The sequence below is a fragment of the Rhamphochromis sp. 'chilingali' genome (genome assembly GCF_963969265.1).
Source record: "Rhamphochromis sp. 'chilingali' genome assembly, chromosome: 14".
NCBI classification, from domain to species: Eukaryota; Metazoa; Chordata; class Actinopteri; order Cichliformes; family Cichlidae; genus Rhamphochromis; species Rhamphochromis sp. 'chilingali'.
In genome coordinates, this window is record NC_137941.1 from 6,884,289 (window position 1) to 6,905,440 (window position 21,152).

A 21,152-nucleotide genomic window follows, 5' to 3' on the forward strand; every position below is an offset into this window, starting at 1 on the left:
CTTCTCCGTCATCCAAATGAACAACTGTGGCTAAAAGTGCACATTTCTGTCCTGTTTGAAGTCGTTTTCAGGATTTCTGATTGTGCAGGAACTTCATTTTTATCTTCAGCACAAGCTCGATATAAATCTTAAATGTTTATTTGTACTGAACTGAACAGCGTTTCAATTGCTGCTTCTATTCTCGCTAAAAACTCAAGGCAGAGGATGTGTAAAGGAGGCACATTAGGACCGATGATGCACTGTAACATTGTCAATGTTAATGTTTAACTGAACAAGATGAGATGGCAAATAATGCCATGAATTTAAAATCTGTGAATGAATGAACACACAAATTCAACAGTCCAGCTGTTCAGCTCAAAGCAGACGCCTGATTCATTACAGAGAACATACAGAGCTTTTAACAAAAGGGAAAGAGGAACAAACAAGTACGCTGACGTTGGAAAGTAAATACTACAACCTGTTTCACTCCTATAGCTATATACACATAATCAGATTACCGGGCTATAAAAAGAGTATTAGAGCTACATTACGAACAACATATTCTTGTTCTTTTTGATAAAGAAAAGTGAAAATGTGGAGATTAAAGTTCAACACAAGACATTTTGTAGATGGTGTAGCAGCTGTGGCAGCTGTTTGACTTAAAAAACAACAACTTTAATCATGAAATTGCAACTTCAACACAGAACCACTTGGGACTGAAAATATTTATATTTCTTTCTCAATACTGTCAGTGTTATCAGACATGTTTCCAGCTGCCTTTGACCCGTGATTGGACAGTTTCAGCAGTGCTCCATTAATCAGTAATCAGTTTAAGATATGGACTATACAAAGAAATCAGAGAGACACTTCAGTCTTTGTGGAAAATTTCCTGCACCTGCCTCCATCATTCCAAATATCTGCATATTTGTTTAAAATAAAATAAATGTTTGTGCATAAAATGTTTGGGTTGTGATGTTAGGCTGACTTGGCCCAACAGAAGTAAATAAGTGTGAATTATAAAGTTCAGGCAGCTTAATATTTTGAACTGCGTGTATGTTTTGTCAACTAAATGGCAAAGTAAACTTCTGCTTGCCCAGCATTTTTAGGAAGTTGAGAACCCCCCCCCCCCAAAAAAGTTCAACTTGTTGTTCTTTTTACAGTGTTGTAATGTTATGTTAGAGTTGCTCCACCAAGTAGTAATGATGTGAAAATAAATCTACATCTTTTATTTATATAAAGAGTGTGTTTTCTGGATCGTTGGTTGATATTCTGTCATTATCTCCATAAAAAGAATACTACCATAAAATTTAGAGATTATTCATTTCTTTAACTGAGAAATCAAATAATGACTTACTCCACTGCAACAGCCTGGCTAACTAACCTATTATAGTTGACCCAACAACTATAATAAAGTTGTGAAAACTTGGGACAACATGACCCAAACAGAACTAAATAAAAGTCTGAATTATGAAGTTTGTGAACTTAATATTGAAACTAAACAACCACGTAAACTTCTGTTTGTCCACCTTTTTAATTTACTGTTTAAACAAGCCTTCGGTTACCAACGCTTTTTACATTTTTAATTTACATTTAACCTCTTATATTGTGTATATTGTACATTTATATCGTACTCTTTATTTTAATCTTTGTGTACAGTGCTTTGTGACTACCTGTCTATGAAAAGCGCTTAATAAATAAACTTTACTTACTTACTTTACAAAGTGTTTACAGTGTTGTAATAATATATCAGCTCAACTTGACCCAAACAGAAGTAAAGTTCTGTGGGCTTCATATGTTGAACTGTATGTCATGTCAACATTACCTTCCGTGTTTCTTTCCTTTACAAAGCCGAGTAAAGTCAGCAGAGCCGTGCAGTCTGTTGCTGATCTGCTTCGTTTTTTGTTTTTATTCGTTGGCCCACCTGCTTTTTGTTTCTTAGTGTGTGGGGTGAAACCAGACCCGCGCTCGTGTTTGATGTTTAACTGGGCTGTTCTCATCGGAGGGAGGAGGAAATCAGCGCAATTTAAATGTTGCCCAACACTTTACTTACTCACAGGTGAAACCACAGGAGGACACGCACGGGCGGAAACTCTCTGGATACTTCTACCTGATCATGAAGGCAGAAAGGAGGTGGCCGGGGCTGGGGAAGCACGCCGGGTAAACTGCGGAGTTTTTGTTTAGAAAGTTTTCCACAGTGCGCGTAGCGATCCGTGTTTACCACCTCTGCGATAGTCGGGAATACTTTGAGACAAAGTTAAGCTGTTTCCAGGAAAAACCGGCCCGCAAGGAGAGCGCGCAGCAGGACTGATAAGAAAAGCAATACCTGGAAAATCTGGACGCGCCAGTCTACAGCCATGAATGAGGAAGTGCAGAGAGGAGAGGAGAAGAACTGGCAAGAGCTTGAACCCAAATATGGGATCAAAATCTTCCTCACGGTCCTCTACAGCCTCATCCTGGTGACGGGCATTGTGGGTAATTCAGTCACTATCCGAGTGACCCAGGTGCTAAAGCGTAAGGGCTACCTTCAGAAGAACGTCACTGACCACATGGTGAGTCTGGCTTGCTCTGACATTTTGGTGCTTCTCATTGGCATGCCGGTGGAGCTCTACAGTGCCATCTGGTTCCCCTTCTCGTCAGCGTCGGGCAACGCCTTCTGCAAGATCTACAACTTCCTGTTTGAGGCTTGCAGCTATGCCACCATCCTCAACGTGGCCACGCTCAGCTTTGAGCGCTACATCGCCACCTGTTACCCTTTTCGCTTTAAAACCTTGGGAGGAAAATGGACCACCGGCCTAATTACCTTTGCCTGGGTCGTGGCCCTGCTCGTGGCCCTGCCACTGCTGATCACCATGGGAACGCAGGGGCACATCCCAGTCACGCGCAGCACCCCAGTCCAGAACCTGACCTTCTGCACCAACCTGAGGGAGCACTGGGTGATGTACAGGATCAGCATCTTCTTTGCCTTCATCGTGTACATGATCGTGCTGGTCTGCGTGGCTTTCATGTGCCGAGCTATGATCGTGGTCCTGAAGAAGCCAATGGGATTCATTGAAGGAAGCACCAGTGGAAATCAAAGAGCAATCCACAATGAAAGTTCAAAGGTCAAGTCAGCCAGGAAGCAGACCATAGTTTTTCTTGGTAAGTTGGAATGTATTGTATTGTATTGTATTAATGTCTTAAAACCGATGAAGCTGCAGAAATTTGTAAAATAATTTGAATCTGATGCCACAAACGTGGAAGAAGCGGCGACATCATGACACCAGAATGCGCCAGTCCACTGCCTGGCTGCAGTTCAGTCAGGCATGCAGCAGAGGGCGATCACAAGGTAGTCCGCAACCAATGGCAGTGCCGCAAAATGGTAAAAAACCATCGTGGGCTGGACCAGAAAAAAAAAATCACAACAGCTTAAATTAATTTTTTTAAAAACACTGTCCAAAGTTTTCCCTTCTTTAAGCGTTGAGTTTATTCTAGAACTGTCCTCGCCATCATTTGTAAAGTGGAAATACCACAAAATATCATTTCCTATTAAATTATTTTATTACCAGAACAAACAGCCTTTGAAAATATACCCCCAGGACATGGAAGTGTAAGTACACGTACAAATTGCAGTAAAAAAAAGGAAGAAAAAAAAAATTCACACAGACAGTGTCAGGGCTGGCATTACTGTACTGGGAATATTATCGAAGTCACTTTAGTGGCCCGGTTTGAGCCCTGACCTTTGGAACAAAGTAATTATTAACAACTCAACAAAAATCCAAAATTTTTGAATTTGTTTTTAACAAATAAAATGTCAATAAAGTCTTTTAGTTCAAATAAAACAACACGGCCAAAGAAGACTGGCATTCTGCTGCTACATGCTGATTGGTTAGTTAAAGGACGCACAGTTAAACTGTAAATGTACTTTACTGTATGATGGCATGAAGAGGGGATAGCATATCCCTAATATGATCATCTCAGGTGCGGAAGCCCCACCCATCTGCTTCTCAAACCTTTTGTTTGCAATGACAGCCAATCAGAAGAAATTTGTCTTAAAGGGGGAGGAGCGAAAACAAATCTAAGTTTAAGATCAGCTTAATTTAAAGAGGTGGACTTTTCTTACCAAAGTGCTTGAGTCTACTTGAACTCTCCCGAGTCTAAATTTCTCGATAATGTTTTTGTCTGTTATCCAAAAGTGTGACCATGTTTAATATGGACTTCCACCAGAAAGCTAAATCTCTATTAAGCTTTTAGCCTTGCAAAGAGATGTTTTCATGCTGCCCAGTGTGAAGTCTTGAAGTTGAGGAAGTCAAAATGCTCCATGGTCGTGTTTTAACTCTTAAGAAAAATACTTCCCACTCAAAAACTGACATGAAATCATCACAAGAGACAAAAACATGGGTGAAACCTCACTAAACACCTCACAGAGAGGAATTCTTCTACCAGAGCAGTCAGGCATGCCAGCACCTGCCTAACCCAGACTACATGTTAACAGCAGAGTTTGCGGAATAATGACACGTTGGACGTCCTGTGTGCTCTGTCTGGGTCCACTGAATATGAGCAAGGAATGGCCTCGAAGAAGGAGAGGCTCGGAGGTGTTAACGGATGTTGATGTTCTGCAGTGAAGGCAGCAGACTGACTGTGTCCCTTTAGTCATACAGCAGACTCAGCGCATAAATACACAAAACACTGACAGGAAACAGGACGTGCATGAGCTAAACTGCACACTAACAGAATAAAACTTTTAAACCCCTGTTATCCTGGTCCCAGCGACACCTACAAAACATTTTGAATTGTTTTGGGGGTTTTTTAACTTTAAATATGGGTGCGTTAACCATCACCCCTGCCCCAAAGAGCTGTTTGATGTTTTAAATTTTGTTTTTTTTTGTATTAAAACATGCTGACATCAACCTGCTTTTGTTTAATGGACTGGTTCTTATATAGTGATTTTCTACTCCATCTGAACACTTAAAGCAATTTATACAACATGCATTCAAGCATTACGTACTAAAATATTGCATTTTATGTTCTTTGCCCAACTGGCTGAAATCTTTGACTTTTATAAGCTGTAAAAACTTGAGATTTTAAGGTATATTCAAACTTTATTGCTTCACTGTGATGTCGTAGGGTACCATAATGACAGGTAGGGCTGGGCCATATTATACCGTTCACGGTAATACCGGTATAATGTTAGGCAACGATAGGAAAATGAAATATCGCGATAGAATGGGAGTAAAACGCGCGTGCGCAGTGCCTTTGTTTTCATACGCACATGGCCGATTGTTGAGTGAAACAGATGAACCAGAATTGGTTTGTAAAAATGGTGCAACTTCCGTGATGTGGAACTGGTTTGGTGTTTGTCCATCAGATACACAACAAAGCACATTTTTTTGCAGAACATGCAAGCGGCCGTTGTTATTGTCATATTTGTCGGACTAAGATGCTCTTAAATCTGGGAGTAATCTGGGTCCTAAACTCCGTATGCTTCAGGTCAAACAACACTGCAGCATCACTTAGAGTTAAAAACTGTCTAAATTCTTTCATCTTTAATAAAACGATCAGCATTGCTGCTTTACCAGGTGTAACTATGAAGTTTAACTTCCAGGCATCCATGAAAACAAAAGTTATTACATTTAACGGAGTTAGAAGTTAGCAGGAAGCTAGCGGAAGTTAGCTCGCTAGTTTCGCTAGTTACCTAAGCATGATATTGCATGTTCTGACTGAGAGATTTCTGAAAAAAAATCAAACGTACAGCTCTGCTATCACTTCCAACATAAATGAAGACGGGAAACTAAACAGCAGTGACGTTTGTAGGGTTACTGAAGTTGGGCTAGCTGGTATATAATGATGTGCTACGTGATCGCTAGCGACACAGCTATGTTAGCATAACATAAACAGTGAAGCTGGAGGACGAACACTAACACTTTTCCACTTATAAAAGTTAACGTGAAGGTTCCTCATGGTTAGAGACAAATGCAATCGCATGGCAGGATGCTGTAAACGGACCAAACTTCAGTCAGGAGAACAACTGAGATAATCCATCCACAATACGAGGTTAGTCATTAATATACTGCAACAACATGGGAATAGAGCAGCTGCCAGAGAATTCAACATTAATGAATCAATGGTACAGAAGTGGAGGAAGCAAGAAGAATGAGTTTAATAAAGTTTGATTTATCTGACTGCTTTGTTTCGCTTAATGTGCCTTATAATCCCGTGCACCTTATGGTCCGAAAAATGCGTACTGCACACTGCAGTTTAATGTTGCAAAGCACCTCTTTTTAACTTCAGTGGATATTATACATGGTTATGCTCAGGATATGTCAGCCCATTTCTACTGGAAATGCCTTTTGGTTAAACTGTCAGCAAGGAATTTGCATTTGCACTGTTATATTTTTATAAAGCTTTAATGTACATAAAAACCAGCTTCTTGTTTAAGTGAAAATAAATGGAAGGTTGTCTTTTTGCGCTAGTAATGTTGTGGAGTTGTATTTTGTCTCGCATCAATTATATCGTCGGTTATATCGTTATCGCAAATTTTCAAATATATATCGTGATAAATATTTTTGGCCATATCGCCCTGCTCTAATGACAGGTGTGCTGCATAGCGCTCTCCATCCCCTTTTATATGATATATTACTCAATATGGTTTCTTGAAATGTCTTTGTAAGGTCACCTTTGATCTTGGGTGCTATCAGTGAAGGTCCGGGTCAAATTCTTAGTCAGCCTAGGTATTCATATCCCCAAAGGCCACATATATTGCTGTGTTTGAAGTCGATCCATGAAGAATTGTGGGTAATATCAATTTCTTACTGATTTTCACCTAAATTAAATCAACTCGAGCTGTTATTGGTACCATTGGACTAAATTGAGCTTGATATCTTAAAAACTGTGGATGCTGGTCTGCTAACAGGGGAAAATAAACTGGGCTGTGAACAGAGGTCCACCTTTATTCCACAATAATCCTCCTTTTGTATAATACCAGCATATTCCTCTGGATAAAATCCTCATACAGCACACACAGTTTTCAAAGACTCGTCCTAATAGGCCGTTACCTGTAAATTCATTTATGGTTTTCAATGCGCTCTATAAAGTTTTAGGAAACTGGACAAGTGGGGGACAAAAGAAGTGGCAGACTTGAAATACTATCTACAGCTCATGAACAGTATCTGAAAGTCATGTTTTTATGAAAGAGGACAAAATCCTGCAGAGAACTGAAACAAGACTGAGAGGTGATCTGAACCATCTACTGTTCACTGAAGCTTAATGAAAATTCTATCCATCCATCATGCAATACCCTCGGAAAGCATTTGATTGGCAGCAACTTTATTTTGCAGCATGATGACACAATGATACACTGCCAGTGCAGTAAAAGCATATCTGGATAGTGCTCCATTGTGTGTCTTCCCCAGAGCCCGGCCCTCAACATTTGAGCAGCATGGGATCATTTAAAGGCAGAGACATCCAAAGAGCTCTGGATATCCTTTGAGAAGCCTGAAGATCTATTCCTGAATATACTGACAGAAATTCCAGAAAGCTGCCTAAAGGCCCCGGTTTACCCACCGTAATGGTCGCTTGCCACCACAACATTGTATCACAGGGCTGACCCACTTGACCCAAGAAGTTTTATTTCCAGTTCTCAGAATTAAAACTTTAGATTAAAAAAAAAAACCAAACCTAAACATGTTTTCCTTTTCTACAAAAAAGTAAAAGACAACTTTTTTGTTATCGGGGAAATTTTGACCAATCACAACAAGCCATTTCACACCTGCCCTACACTTGTTTAAATCTGAGCATCATGTCACATTCATAGGTTGGTTAATAGAGGCTGAAGAAACAGAAGTATTCTGAACCCAGCAAATACATTTAATACTGACAGTTGTTAAAAGTTTCTGTTGAGATAAGTATTTGCAGCACAGAGCACCGCCCTCTCCCTCTGCTGATTGGCTCAGTGTAAGCCACCTGGCACTCCCTTTCTTTTACTCCTCCTCTCAATATAACAATAATCATTCAGATAAGATGATACTGGATTATAGTGTTTATTATCCTTTTAAAAATCTCATTTGTGTTGTGTGGCAGCTGTCAGACAGATATAACCACAACAATGATGAGTTCCTAGTTACTGACATTAAAGACCTCATGAATCACCTGGACTTGTTCAGCAGAGCTAGAAAAGATTTTTGCAAAGGTGGTGCCCTGCAGCTCCATCCTGATGGTGGTAATGCATATTCACCACGAAGAAGGTGCGCTACATCACTGAGGATGTTGCGCCTCCTTTGTCACCAGTTCGGACTCACAAAGTTGCGTCATATTGCGTTGCTGCTGACCTGCAATCTTACTGCTCGTATTTACAGACCTGCTGAGATCTCGGTGTTTGAGTGGATAGTAGTGATGTTGGTCTTCATAATCCACAGCAAAAATAACAATAGCAGTGCTGGTGTTGTTTACTCAGTGCGTACAGGCACGTGTAGCTGCTTCAGGCCCAGCCCAAATTACTCAAGTCCGTTTAAAATCATATAAAATCGTTCATACCATATATTGACCTAAGCTTGTTAGACTTATACAAACTGTTTTTGCCTTAAATTAGGTAGCCTGAGTACAGCTGGGACAGTTGAAGCTGCCATTTGTTTCTGCACATGTGTATTAGTGTTTCACTTCAACACGTCGCTTTCCCATAGTTCACTGTGCTTTAACATTGCTAAACTGAACTCTCAGATCACTCTAATCTTCACTGTGTACTGACGTATGTCAGGACATGATGTCATTCAAGGTTATCGCACTGCTAAGAGAAATGGGCAGGGTGGTCTGTTTATTTAAGTGGTTTAACATTACTTGTTTAGGCATACAAACACACCTTCCTCTGTTTGAGTCAGTCTACTGTGATGTCCTGCTGGATCAGCCTGGCATTGAACGCCAGCCAAACCTGTGTGTGTGTGTGTGTCTGAATCACAGCACAGGAGTCCATTATGTACTCCTAAAACTCACACATTCAGAGTATTGATTTTATAACCTTGGTGTTTGTGTGCGATTATTCTTTTTTTTTTTTTGTGCTGAAAGTATAAATACTGTGAAACATTTTAAAAACTTTTAATGTGAATTGTTGTGAGTTTTACTTCAGGCTGAAGGGGGCCGACGGGGAGGGACTGAGGTAAAGAACCAGTGTGATGTGAAAACAATGGGAAGCTAGTGCAGAGTCTGTGACACTCAGCTAATGGAGGCAGTTAAGGTGTTTTAAAGCCTGTAGGGCTGATTGATGCAATTTGTGAACCACACTGCTCCTCTAAAACATAACTCGGTTGAGTATGATCGCACAAACAAGATGCACAAAATCACTTTCAGGTCAGAGCAATCCAGTGGCAGTTATCATTATAATTTCTGCATAATTCACAAAGATATGAGAGGGATAATGTAGAGCTGAAGGTTTGCTCGACATTTACACCAAGCTGCAGCTTCCAGGGCTGAGAAACTGAGGTGAAAGTGCAAAAACCTGCAGTTTCTTTATATAAAAGTAGACGTAGCCACAGGTGATATCACGATTTGTTTTGTTTTTTGTCTCTGCATTTTAAAGCTTCACCCCACCATGTTGGTTTTTTTGGAGGCAGAGGTTAAACTATTTGGACGGGGAAATGGAGATGGAGCTGGAGCACACTGTAGGATGGTCTGAACCCAAAATGACACCAACAGAGCAAACACTGTCTGCATGTCGGGCTGTTTGTTTTTATGTTGGACTCACTCAGTTCCCGCCGGTTTCCAGGATCAGTTTCTTGCAGCAAGCCGTAAACATGTTTATTTCAGTTGGACATTTTAAATTGGGAGTCTGTTAGAACTGGCTTATCTTTGGAGTGTGTCTCAAGTGGTCATTACAGGAACTGCAGTTTTTGACTCTTGAGGCTTTGTCTTCATTTTTCAGTTCTGAAGGTTGCGACTTCATTTTAGGGGTGATTTTTGTTTTTAAATAACTTTCCTCTTCTAACTGTATTAAAGTGTGTACATTATGAGGGGCGTGGCCTCTTTGACTGACAGGTGTATTCGACACAGGCTATAGCTACTAGCTGTCTGCTAGGTTTCGCCTCAGCTAATTGAAGTCCCTGAATTCTGACCCCTGGATGTGCTGTGGGTGCCTTTTGGAGCATTTTAAAATAGAATCTGGCAAACAAAAACCCCAACCAAACAAACAAGCCATGACTTCAGACTGTCTATGGTCCAGTTTTTTCCATTGACACTGGAGTGTTCTCTGAGTCTGTTAGCAGTAATTAGTATGTATACCTGTGTTTGTATGGGCTTCATGGATGCATGTCTTTGCTCACCATCTTCTCCTCCATATATGGTCATGGATGGCTCCAGAAAAACACATCTAAAAGACCCAACTCCAAGCTTCAAACTGGGACTCCACAAAATACGGGGTGGCTCTGTCCATCCTCATTTTACAGTCTGTGGCAGGCTAAGACAGGGAGAGGGAAACTGACCAAGAATACTGAGATTTTATGAGGAGATTGAGGTCTTGTGCCTCAAAGTACACATCTTCATAAGCAACTAGTAGAACATGTAATTTTTGTATCAAAGTGCAGACTTGTACTAGCTGCAGAAGTCTGGTTAAAGCCAGGGATTACATGAAAGCATGGAGAGTTTTACACTGGACCTGTAGGAATGTAAAGACGTAGTGTAAGACGTACTTTACACTGTTAACATTTGTCAGGCTTTGTGTTTGACATGCTTTTAGACGACATTTACTCAAAGTGAAGTGCAAATAATTTGGTGGCTGTTACATATATGGGCAAGCTGCCCAACTGAAGTCTATGCCTTGAAAACTGTCATTAATGCTACTTTACATTCACTTCTTTTTACATTCTTCTGAGGGAAATGCTGAACTTTAAAAAGAACTTATAAGCTTAGAAGTTACAAAACACGTTAACCCGTGGTTTCCAAGCATTGTGCATAAAAGAAAGTTTCTTTGAGTTCATGGTAAAGTAAAACACTTATCTTTGGAAAACAAACCTTTGAGTTTTATAGAAGTTTAGAGGAAGGATTTCCCCCCTCGTCCTAAACAGGTTCATTTAAATAACTGCTTGAGAACCAACCACATCAACTTGTTCACTATTTCAAAAGGGACACAAAGGTTAAAGAAAGGTGAGAATGCAGAAGTGAAGCATTGCTAATTAAAGGCTAATTCACTGTTCATTGGGCTTCTTCTTTAAGAATTGTTAGACTTTTGTGCATTCTGTGCATATTTCACCCGCCTCTAAAAAATGTGCAGCTCAATCAGGAATCGCTCGCTGCTTCGACATCAAAGGTCTCTTATTCTGCTCAGTTTCAGGAGGATCAGAAGACTGATCTACAGAAGATCAAAGCAGCAGGACATGCCCAAAACACCTCACCTGGGAAGCACTCAGGAGGTATCCTGAATATCACTTCCTGTCACATGCTTCCATGAGGTTGCTATTCTAATTCCCCACCACACCGTGCTCATCGAGCTCTGCAGCACAAGACAACCAGTCGACCTGGTGGAGCCGTAGTTAGTGTAGGAGAGGCAGCAGATTATGTTGCTCAGGTTTTTCTTTGTCTCGAAGAACTTGACAAATAAAAAATTAAGAGAAATTAGAAGCTTATAGATGTTATAATTTACTCGTTTATTTAAGAAAAGCAGTTCCCGCCTCCAAAGATCATGAGGAGAATCGTGAGCAAGTAGATACGGTCGCCACTATCATCTGAAAGTACAGATTCACATTCAGGATATTTTCAGTTCCAGGTCTCTGGTTTTATTATCACCTGATAATTTCACTGTTTTCCTGAGCAGAAAACTGCTTCACTCCCACTGTGGTCTGATTCAATTACTGGCCAATTGTACACCCTTGTTAGCCTAATAACATAATAAGTATTAGACAGAATCTTTGTCCTCACATAAATGAACGAGGAAGGGTCGGCTGCATTAAAACCAGCTCATAAAGTGGGTTTTTATCCGTTAGTCACAATTACTGTGTGGCTTAAATTCCTGATAGGACACAATTTGTTTCTGTGCTTCTGTGTCGATGTGACTCTGAATGCGGATTCACTGGTATTACCTCATGGTCGATGGTGACAAGGTGGGCATGATGATGATGCCAGACATAGTGAAAGTGATGTGAGAATGAAAAGGACATAAAATCAACATGTTCCTGGTTAATTAAAGGATTGCAGTCATGATCATTTGGATTGGCAGACAGTGCTGAATATTATACTGGAAATGGCCTTTAAAGTGGGCCTAATCTGCTTCTCTTTTTTCCCCCCACTCCATCAGGTACATCTGTTCAACTTCTCGTTAACGCAGATATCACATGGCAGCAACTCAAGTGCATTTAGGCATGTAGGTCAAGACGACCTGCTGAAGTTCAAACTGAGTATGAGAATGAGGAAAAGTGACTTTAAACATAGCGGGGTTGTCGCTGCCAGACGGGCTGGTATTTCAGAAACTGCTGATTTGCTGGTATTTTCTCACACAAACATCTGTAGGTTTTATAGAAGATGATCCAAATAGGAGGAAATATCCATTTCACTGGGTGGAAATGCCTTGATGATGCCAGATGACGAAGGAGAATGGGCAAACTGCTTGAAACTAATAAGAAGAAAACTGTAAGGCAAATAACCACCTGTTACAACACTCCCATCAGCTAAGAACAGAAAAGACTAATATGCAATCAGATTCACCAGAATTGGACAACAGAAGATTGGAAAAGTGTTGGCTGATCTGATGAGTCTTGATTTTGGCTGGACTTTTGGATGGCAGGGTAGAAGGGCAGAATTTAGAGCAACCAACATGAAAGCATGGATCCATCCTGCTTTTTATCAACAGTTCAGGCTGGTTGTGGTGTGGTTGTACGTGGGATATTTTATTAGCAAAGTTTTGGTCCCTTAGTCACCGCTAAACACTGTTTAAACTCCTCAGCCTTCCTAAGTATTGTTGCTGTTGTCCATCTCTGAATGACCACAGTGGCTCCTTCCAGCAGGAGTGCATGCCACAAATGCCACAAAGCTCAAATGATCTCAAACTGGTTTCTTGAACATGACAATGAGCTCACTGTACTTAAATGGTCTCCACAGTCAACAGATCTCAGTCCAATAGAAGACCTTTGGGTGTACCTAATAAAGTGGCAGATGAGTGTGATGCAATTCTCATTTTCTCAGTAACAATGAGAAATGCTCCGGAGTTACTCAGTTTTCTCCCCACGTTCTGTGTTTAAATCAGCTGAAAAATGGACCTAATATTTGGAGAAATTCAGCTCTTAGTGAGGGCTCGAATGGGCTGTGAATAATGAGTAAGAGCAGAGAAAAACTGAGATGTAATGCATATATTCGGTCTGAAGAACATGCCTCACTTTTTCTCTGTAATGCGCTTCAGTTGAGTTTTTGCCTATTGTCTCAAAATAAGCCTACTTACCATATCTAAACCATGCAGTCATGAATACTGTAGTGTTTTGCAAAATTAAGAGTAAGGATTTTGAGGAGAAAATTGTGTTTGTAACCAAAGTAACGCTCCCTGCTTCAGAGTCTCAGCATGTATCAGACATGTTTATTACAAAATTGAGGTTTATTGCTGTTTTCAGGCTGTTTACCGAAAGCGTTCACCTTCCAGCAAAGCCACTGCTGATACGAGAAACGCATTTTGAGTTTGTTGAGCTTCAGTCTCTCATTTTATATCCTATAAAAAAAAAGAAAAAAAAAAAAGGTGCACAGAAAAAATGCTGTTAAAAAGAAAAAAGTGCAAGTCTGAGACTGAAACTCGACAGCCCTGAATGATTTTTAATCAGGCGGCGTGTAATGACACTCCTCAGTGTGTGATAGTCTTTTATGCAAACAGTTTGCTTGTACTTAATTTCAGCAGGAATCGTGTGGGCTGTTCAGAGCACACACTCCAACTCTACACCCTCCTCCACTTATTACCAACAGACTAGAATATTGATGCATAAATAAATATTGATGAGAACAGATATAGGGGGGATTTTCTGGGTTTAAAAAAAATATTATTTATGGCTCACTTTCAAGTCAGTTTTTATTTCTCACTTTATTGCATCCACATTTAAAGGAAGGTGTTTTGAGTCTTATTAGGAATGACTAATTTTCATGATTCCTAAAGAAAATCACCTGACCATGATTTAAAAAACTTCAATATTTACTAATACAAAATTCATAAGAGCTCGGGCATAAACACCACTGCAGACTCGACTTCATCATCTTTGTAATGGAATATTACATTTTACTGAATATAACTTTGAGGTCACGTCTGTTATCGACTGCAGCGATGATCCCAGTTTGCATTTGAATATTGTTATTGTGACAGATTCCACTCTGTCGTAAACGCTGATGTCAGATGTTTCCCGTTCCTGCCGCTGATGCACTTTACTTTGAAATAACTTTCAAATCCCGGCTGGGCCCGGCGACTTTGGAGAGTAATTAAAACCAGGGAACATCCACGTTAAGTTGCCCGCACATCACGTCCAGGACAGAAGGTTAATTGCTTGAGAGCCAGCATTTGTAAAATGAATATTAATTCTATTGAGCTGCTTTTGGCTTTTGGCCTGTGACCTTTGACCTTTGGGGCCACTTGTGATGGAGCTTAGGAAAAAAAAGAGCTGTGAGGGCTAAAGTTTTTGGCTGCAGCAGGGCTCATGTGTTAGAGCTTAGCAAAAACAAATCACAGACATACAACATTAGCATTAATCTTCAGTTAAAGTGACAAAACATCTGCTCTCAAACTGAAGAATTTCAACATCAGGGTTTCCTGATTAAAACAAATATTAGGCGCTAAAAGAGAGTTCCTGAACCACACCAACTTTATTTTGATTCCTGAGCCCATTCAAGTATATTTAATGCCTAAACCAGGGATGGGCAGCTCCAGGCCTCGAGGGCCGGTGTCCTGCAGGTTTTAGATGTGTCCTTGATCCCACACAGGTGATTTGAATGGCTGAATGACCTTCTCAACATGTCTTGAAGTGCTCCAAAGGCCCTCAAGGCCTGGAGTTGCCCTCCCCTGGCCTAAACCTATCCAAGTTCACTATAGTTCCCAAACCTATTCAAGTAGGTGTTAGTACATAAACCTAACCAGTAGGTGGAACTGAAAAAAAGGAAAAACTAAAACAAAAAGAATACAAAATTTTCAACAGGATGGTAATCGAGGTCTGCTGGCTGTCTCCATAAACCTCAGTCTCAGGAGTCCTGTGTTTAGTTTATCCCACATCCACACCTCCACCTCCTCCAAAATATGGATGTGTTCGCTCTGTGAATCAGCAAACTCTCCTGCGGGTTTATTTCAAGTCATTTCCTATTTTGGTTTGTAATCCCAAGTCTCCTTGCACTCACTTTGCTTCCTTCATTTGTTATCCTGCCACTCTTGTTCCTATCAGTGAAATATATACCCTGTAAACTTACACCCTTTTCACTCTGTCACTTCGAATGTGGTCTTGTTAGTACTTGTTGTCAGGCTTTCCAGGATTTCTCATCTTCTCATGTTTGTTCTCCTCTTGGATTTCTTTTTGGATTGTTTCCTAACCTTCACGTGGATTGTTTGGCACACTGTGATTAGAGATCTGGATTTTGTGTCTTGTTTTTGGATCGCTCCGTTTTTATAAAAGGTGAACCCTCAAATTCCTCCAAACCTCAACATGTATATTTTACCTTTTGTCCATCATGTATTGCGTATTTATTCATTGTGTATTTATTCATCTGAGTGGGAACGTTGTCTTTCCATGTTATGAATCTGTGATGATTTTTAGCCAATTATCTACTGTAGCTGTCCATTTTAACAGTGATCAATTATTTCGTTGCACTAAAAAATGTCATAAAGTGTAAAGTGCACTCTAGATACGCTCCATAAATTTTAGAAAAAGCCAGCTGGCATTGAGTAATTCCATTTTAATGCCATTTCTGGACCAAAGACCGGCACTCCAGAGGCTGATTGGCTGAAACAGAGAGAAAGAACTTTGCTACACATGCTTAAAGCAGCCGTTTACATGTATGAAATGCTTTATTATTCTTTTAAAAATCTGGTTGTAACTTAAAGTTTGAGTCTTCCTTTGCTTATTACGGTCTTTGACTTCTATGTAAAAAACTTCAGGCAAATTGTTTTTGTTATAAATTGGCTCCCAGCTGCTGTGGTTGCTAAGACCAAAGACCGTTGCTGATATTGGTGCATCAAGATGGCGATAATACAGCCGTAAGATCTGCTGTCAGTTTGCAGGTGAATAGGGTCAAGTTGGTAATCACATGCAATGTGTTTGTGTTAATGGTAATTAACTGTGATAAAGCCCCAGAAATTCAAATGAACATACAGTGGTCCCTCGCTGTATCGCGATTCACTTTTTGCTGCCTCGCTGTTTCGCGGATTTTTTGGTGTGCATTTTTTTTTTACAGTGCATTGTGTTCTGCATCCTGATTGGCTGTAGACCATTTTCAATCAATCTCTTGCCGTGTCTCCTGTACAACTTGTCAAATTTATATAAATCTTCGCTAGCAGAAGACAACACAACAGTGTCAACGTCAAAGGATTATAAGGCGCATTAAGTGAAACCAAACAGTCAGATAAGTCAAACTTTACTCAACTCATTCTTCTTGCTTCCTCCACTTCCGTACCATTGATTCATTAATGTTAAATTAGCTGCTCTATTCCCATGTTCTGGACTTGAAAACAGGGTTTGATCTTTGGTTTCATTCTATAATACTGGATTTATTATTCTACTAAGGCTTGGAGTTTGAGAGTGTTGAAACAAGAGAGAAACGTGTGAAACTGTTCATGCCTGTCTGAGAAAAGTGTACAAAGTGTTTAGTGAGGGGTTTTACAGCCTTAAAACATCTATAATAATTGTAAAAAATAAAGATCGCTACTTTGCGGATTTCACCTGTCGCAGGTTATTTTTAGAACGTAAAACCTGCGATAAACGAGGGAACACTGTACTTGCATTTAGTTCAGCCAGAATTTAATAGATTTCAACAGTTTCCTCTACAAATTGTGAGGTAGTACTGAAGAATGGTGATTTAACTGCGAAATTACATAGGTGCTTGATAATCTGGCTTTTATATAGAAATACAGCCAGTTAGCAAACAGCAAAGAGACACATTGCAGAAGAGTTGTGCAAACTAACTCAGATGAATTCCAGTGTGTTGTCATTCTGTCTGCATTTATAAATTAAACAGCAATTATTGGCTTCGCCAGTCTGAGAATCCGGTCAGTTTTAGCGCGACTTTATGGAGACAAGTTGCCTCCTACCAGGCAACCTGTAATATCCTTGGGATCAAAAAGTGGCTGCCGCAACTACAGCAAAAAGAGTTCAGTCAATCACCGGGCAGCCACCATGTTTTTTCCTTGTAGCAAGGGGTTTGCCGGCCTATTTTTACTCAACTGTGAGTAAGCCGAGCCATTAGTCATATCCACCCCTTACTCATCGCATCAGGAATCAAAATTCCAAGATAGCAAAGGTGAACAGGCTCAGTCTGAGGCTTCACTAACCAGTGCATGATGTCATATTGGTTTCATCCGTCTTCCTGCCGACGGTCGTCAGTAGATTATGGCAGCTAATTTCATCCTAACTTCTGGGGCTGATGTGGATTTATTTTATCAGCAAACATTAGAACGAACCAAAATACAGTTCACGTGGTGGAGCTAAGTAAAAAAGAAAAAAAATAGCTGGCTAATCAAATCTGTCTTATAATATGGGATAGAATAAAACAATTCAGGTAAACAAATAGATGTTAGTGTTTAAGCACTACTGAGAGTGTTTGATAGTACAGTTTTGTTCTTTATATCAAAATAATGTTGTGGCAAGCGTGTGTTAAACATCATCAAGAATTGTGAGACTTGCTGGTTAGATTACTTGTTTTTTTCTTTTTTTTTCTCTTGCTATATTGTCTGTGAGGGACAAAAGAGATGAGATGATGGGAATGTATGGGATTAATTTCAGGTAGTATTTCAGCAGGCTTTATGACACCTGGTACCCAGAGATGACCTAGTTTTATTCCAGCATCATTTATACTGTGTGAATGCCTGAGTCATGTACAAAATAGTCAGACTTGGGCAATTATACCACTGTACCGATACCACTGTACATTCACAAAATTAGAATGAGAAGAAGGAAATTGTTTTTACACCATAATTTCAAATAAACATAATATGATGGCAGCAGAGGAGAAGAGAAGCCAATGTGTAAGGGTGTGTTTTTCTTTTAGAATAATTCACAGCTTTCTTGGCCTTGCATTTCTTACCTGTTCCCATCAGACACTTTCCACCACTCTGCCACAGCAGGGCCATAGCTCATGAAGTGCGGTGACAGCCCAATTGCCACCCATGAACCTCTCTCCTTCGGATCGATTGGGCTTATTTATTGTGTTTGACTAGATACCTTGACTCCCCGCTGGCCTGTTTACGGTTCTCGGGTGGCCTCCTTCAAACCCTTTTATCATCAAATATAAAATAAACCTCGGGGAGGATTTGCTGTGTGCCTTGCCATTCATCCTTCCTAGCCTCCATCGTATGCTCGGCACTGAGTGACAGCTGCATAGTTTAGTAATAAGATCCTGGGCCCCCGTGGCCTCGTGGCAGCCAACATAGCTGAAGGCAAGCCATCCTGAGAGTGACAGCACTGCACTCAGCGAACCACCTGGGAGACAAATCTGCAGATGGTTTAGAGTGAGTGCACCTTCATGGGGTGTGTCAGCGCTCAGAAGGGAATTCACTGTTGTACTGCGTGGGTGTGTTTACTTATCTGCTCTACAGCACCATGCTATACGGTGGCATGCACTGATACTAAAGGTTGCAAAGACTGGTGTGTGTGAAAGGATCTTAGACTGATATCTGTTTTCAATATTTTGAACTAACATGATTCATTTGTGGTTTGTCATTTTTCCTTTTTTATTATTAAATGAATCCATAAGAAATGAACCCTTAGATCATCTGGTACTTAATGTGACTCAATGAGCATCTGTTGGAACAGAGGTCTATGTCTGTAACTTATTAGCTATAATTAGAGTATATCTTGTACTACTTACTCAATGCTTGGACTGCGGGTGTGGCTGTTGACTGCAGACGATTAACACGGCTGCTCAGCTGAGTTGCATCATCAGAGGTATGTGAGGTCTGAGTTCGATGTAGCAAGGTGTGTCTCCCGACACCATTTATGTATTTTCTATTAGGATAAGACTCTTAGGATCAGAGGCTTTTGACGTGGGGTGTCAAACATAAGGTCAGGGGCTCAGAATTGGTTCAGCGTTGTCTTTAATCCAGCTCCAATGGGTGTCTTTGGAAAATGTGAGGAGCGTATACATTTTGGACTTTATTTTATTTTTACTGATAAAGACCTCCCCAGTGGGCATTCATGCTACACCGGAGTAATTAGGTGATGGGTAAAAAAGTTAAACGTACACAAATATAATATAATTGCTACACAGTAACAAAGACTAAAAATGTCATGAATTAACTGAAACTTTTAGTTTCGTAGATATAGGACAGTCAGTGTTTAATGTCCCAGCTCTAGACGGATAGCCAGTCCAGACCATCCATAGAGAGGTAAGTGATCCATCCAACATTGTCCTGATTGGTGTTTTTCTTAGATTAATGTTCTCACCTGTTGAACTTTAAAGATAAAATGATTAGTTATTAAAAATCACTTGATGGTTTACTCCATCTTCTGCATCCTTTTTTAGAATACACTCATCTATTTATCACATACATCTTTATTTTTTGCCCACTTCAGTTTTGATTCGATTTTAAATTAATAATTTTTTTGACCACCACTCTACACCTAATGACAATAAACGGTAAACCCCTTTCCCGTGACATTGCAAATTTATTCTTGAGATAAGACTATTTTGTAGGAAGTTGCTGGGGGTGAGCAGGTGGGGTTGGAGCAGCTTTTTAATGTCCTGTGGGACGTACTGCTTCAAGGAGCTTTAACTCAAAGAAACGTGGCATCTTTATCACACTGACTGTTTCAAAGCAATTAAAAAGCAGGAGATTAGCAGAGAGGAAGTGCCCTGTAGGTTGACTGATGAACCAGCCAACATGCCATTTTTGCTCAATTTTCTCCATTTGTTGTAATCATTCTTGTGTTGCAGCCACAATGAATTATGGTGCTGTCTTCCTACCGTTATGCAAAGATAATGTAGAGATGTTTTTATTTAAGCACCAAAGTACAGGCCAAGAAAATTAAAAGCACACCTGTATTCATGTGAATCTATGGGAATCTAGTTTCTGTGTCACCTGGCATGTTGTCAGGACTTCTTCTGCCTGGAGCAGGTGGCGTAGCATGTGTTGCATCGGCTCTGGTTCAAATCGTTAACTCCAATTGTTGGAGTTGATGATGAGTGATTCAGATTCTAGAGTTAAGTTGGATTCTCTGTTGTGGGGTTTGCCTCTGAGTTTCTTTTTTCTCCACTGAAGACTGTGTTTTTCTCAAGTGTCTGTTAGCTAGAGCTTTTGGGTGTGACAACTTTTAAAGCTGGTTACTGGAGATTTCTCAGGTTTCTGAAATCTGATATCATAAGTAGAGCTTTTTGTATAAGCTCCACTAGTCTCTGAGGTTGTCAGTCATCCAGGTCATGGTAGTCTTAGTCGAGTTGAACTAAGTCCTTGAGTTGAAAGAAACGGGACTATTTTTTAGATTTTTCATGTCCCCTCCAAAGGGCTGCTGCTTATGATTCTTGGAGTCATCTTGGACAGACAGAGGTTCTTCAACACTCTAAAATTAGAAACATCCTGTCTCAGATGCTAAAAGCAGTTCATGTATTTATTATGAATACATGAACTGCAGTATTCAGTACATGAACAGTATTCATGTAGGCCATAAATACTGTAATTATATTTCAGGACTTCCTGCCTCTGATTCAGGCTCCATGCTTTCTTGTAGTAGACTAAGTCTCTCTCAGAAGGGGTGCTAGCTTGGAGCCCTCTAATGAAAAATGCACACATGTTGAAAACCTTGGAACACCTGATTCTGCACCAAGTGAGACTTGAGGTCAAAAACAAACATGATCTGCTGTAGTTTGCATACAAACAACACACATGGAGTGAAGGATGCTGTCCTCTACTTGCTTCATAGTCTTTGTTTCCCGGATCACAGACTTGGGGAACTGTATTTTTGGGACATTAAGGAGCAGCAGGGGTGCTCCACAGGGGAGTGTCCAGGCTCCATTCCTTTTCACATTACTCATTACTTTCACAGGACTCAGATTTGTATGTA

The 21,152-nt window shown here is 40.3% G+C and overlaps 1 protein-coding gene across 1 annotated transcript in view; it reads left to right on the plus strand.

The window, feature by feature from the left end:
- The first annotated feature begins 1,898 nt into the window (after positions 1-1,898).
- gpr39 (G protein-coupled receptor 39) overlaps positions 1,899-21,152 on the plus strand; it is a 45,364-nt gene continuing 26,110 nt past the window's right edge. The window contains exon 1 of the mRNA XM_080902332.1: positions 1,899-3,117. Coding sequence (XP_080758458.1) covers positions 2,334-3,117 — 784 coding nt within the window. The 5' untranslated portion in view covers positions 1,899-2,333. The remainder of the gene's footprint in view (positions 3,118-21,152) is intronic.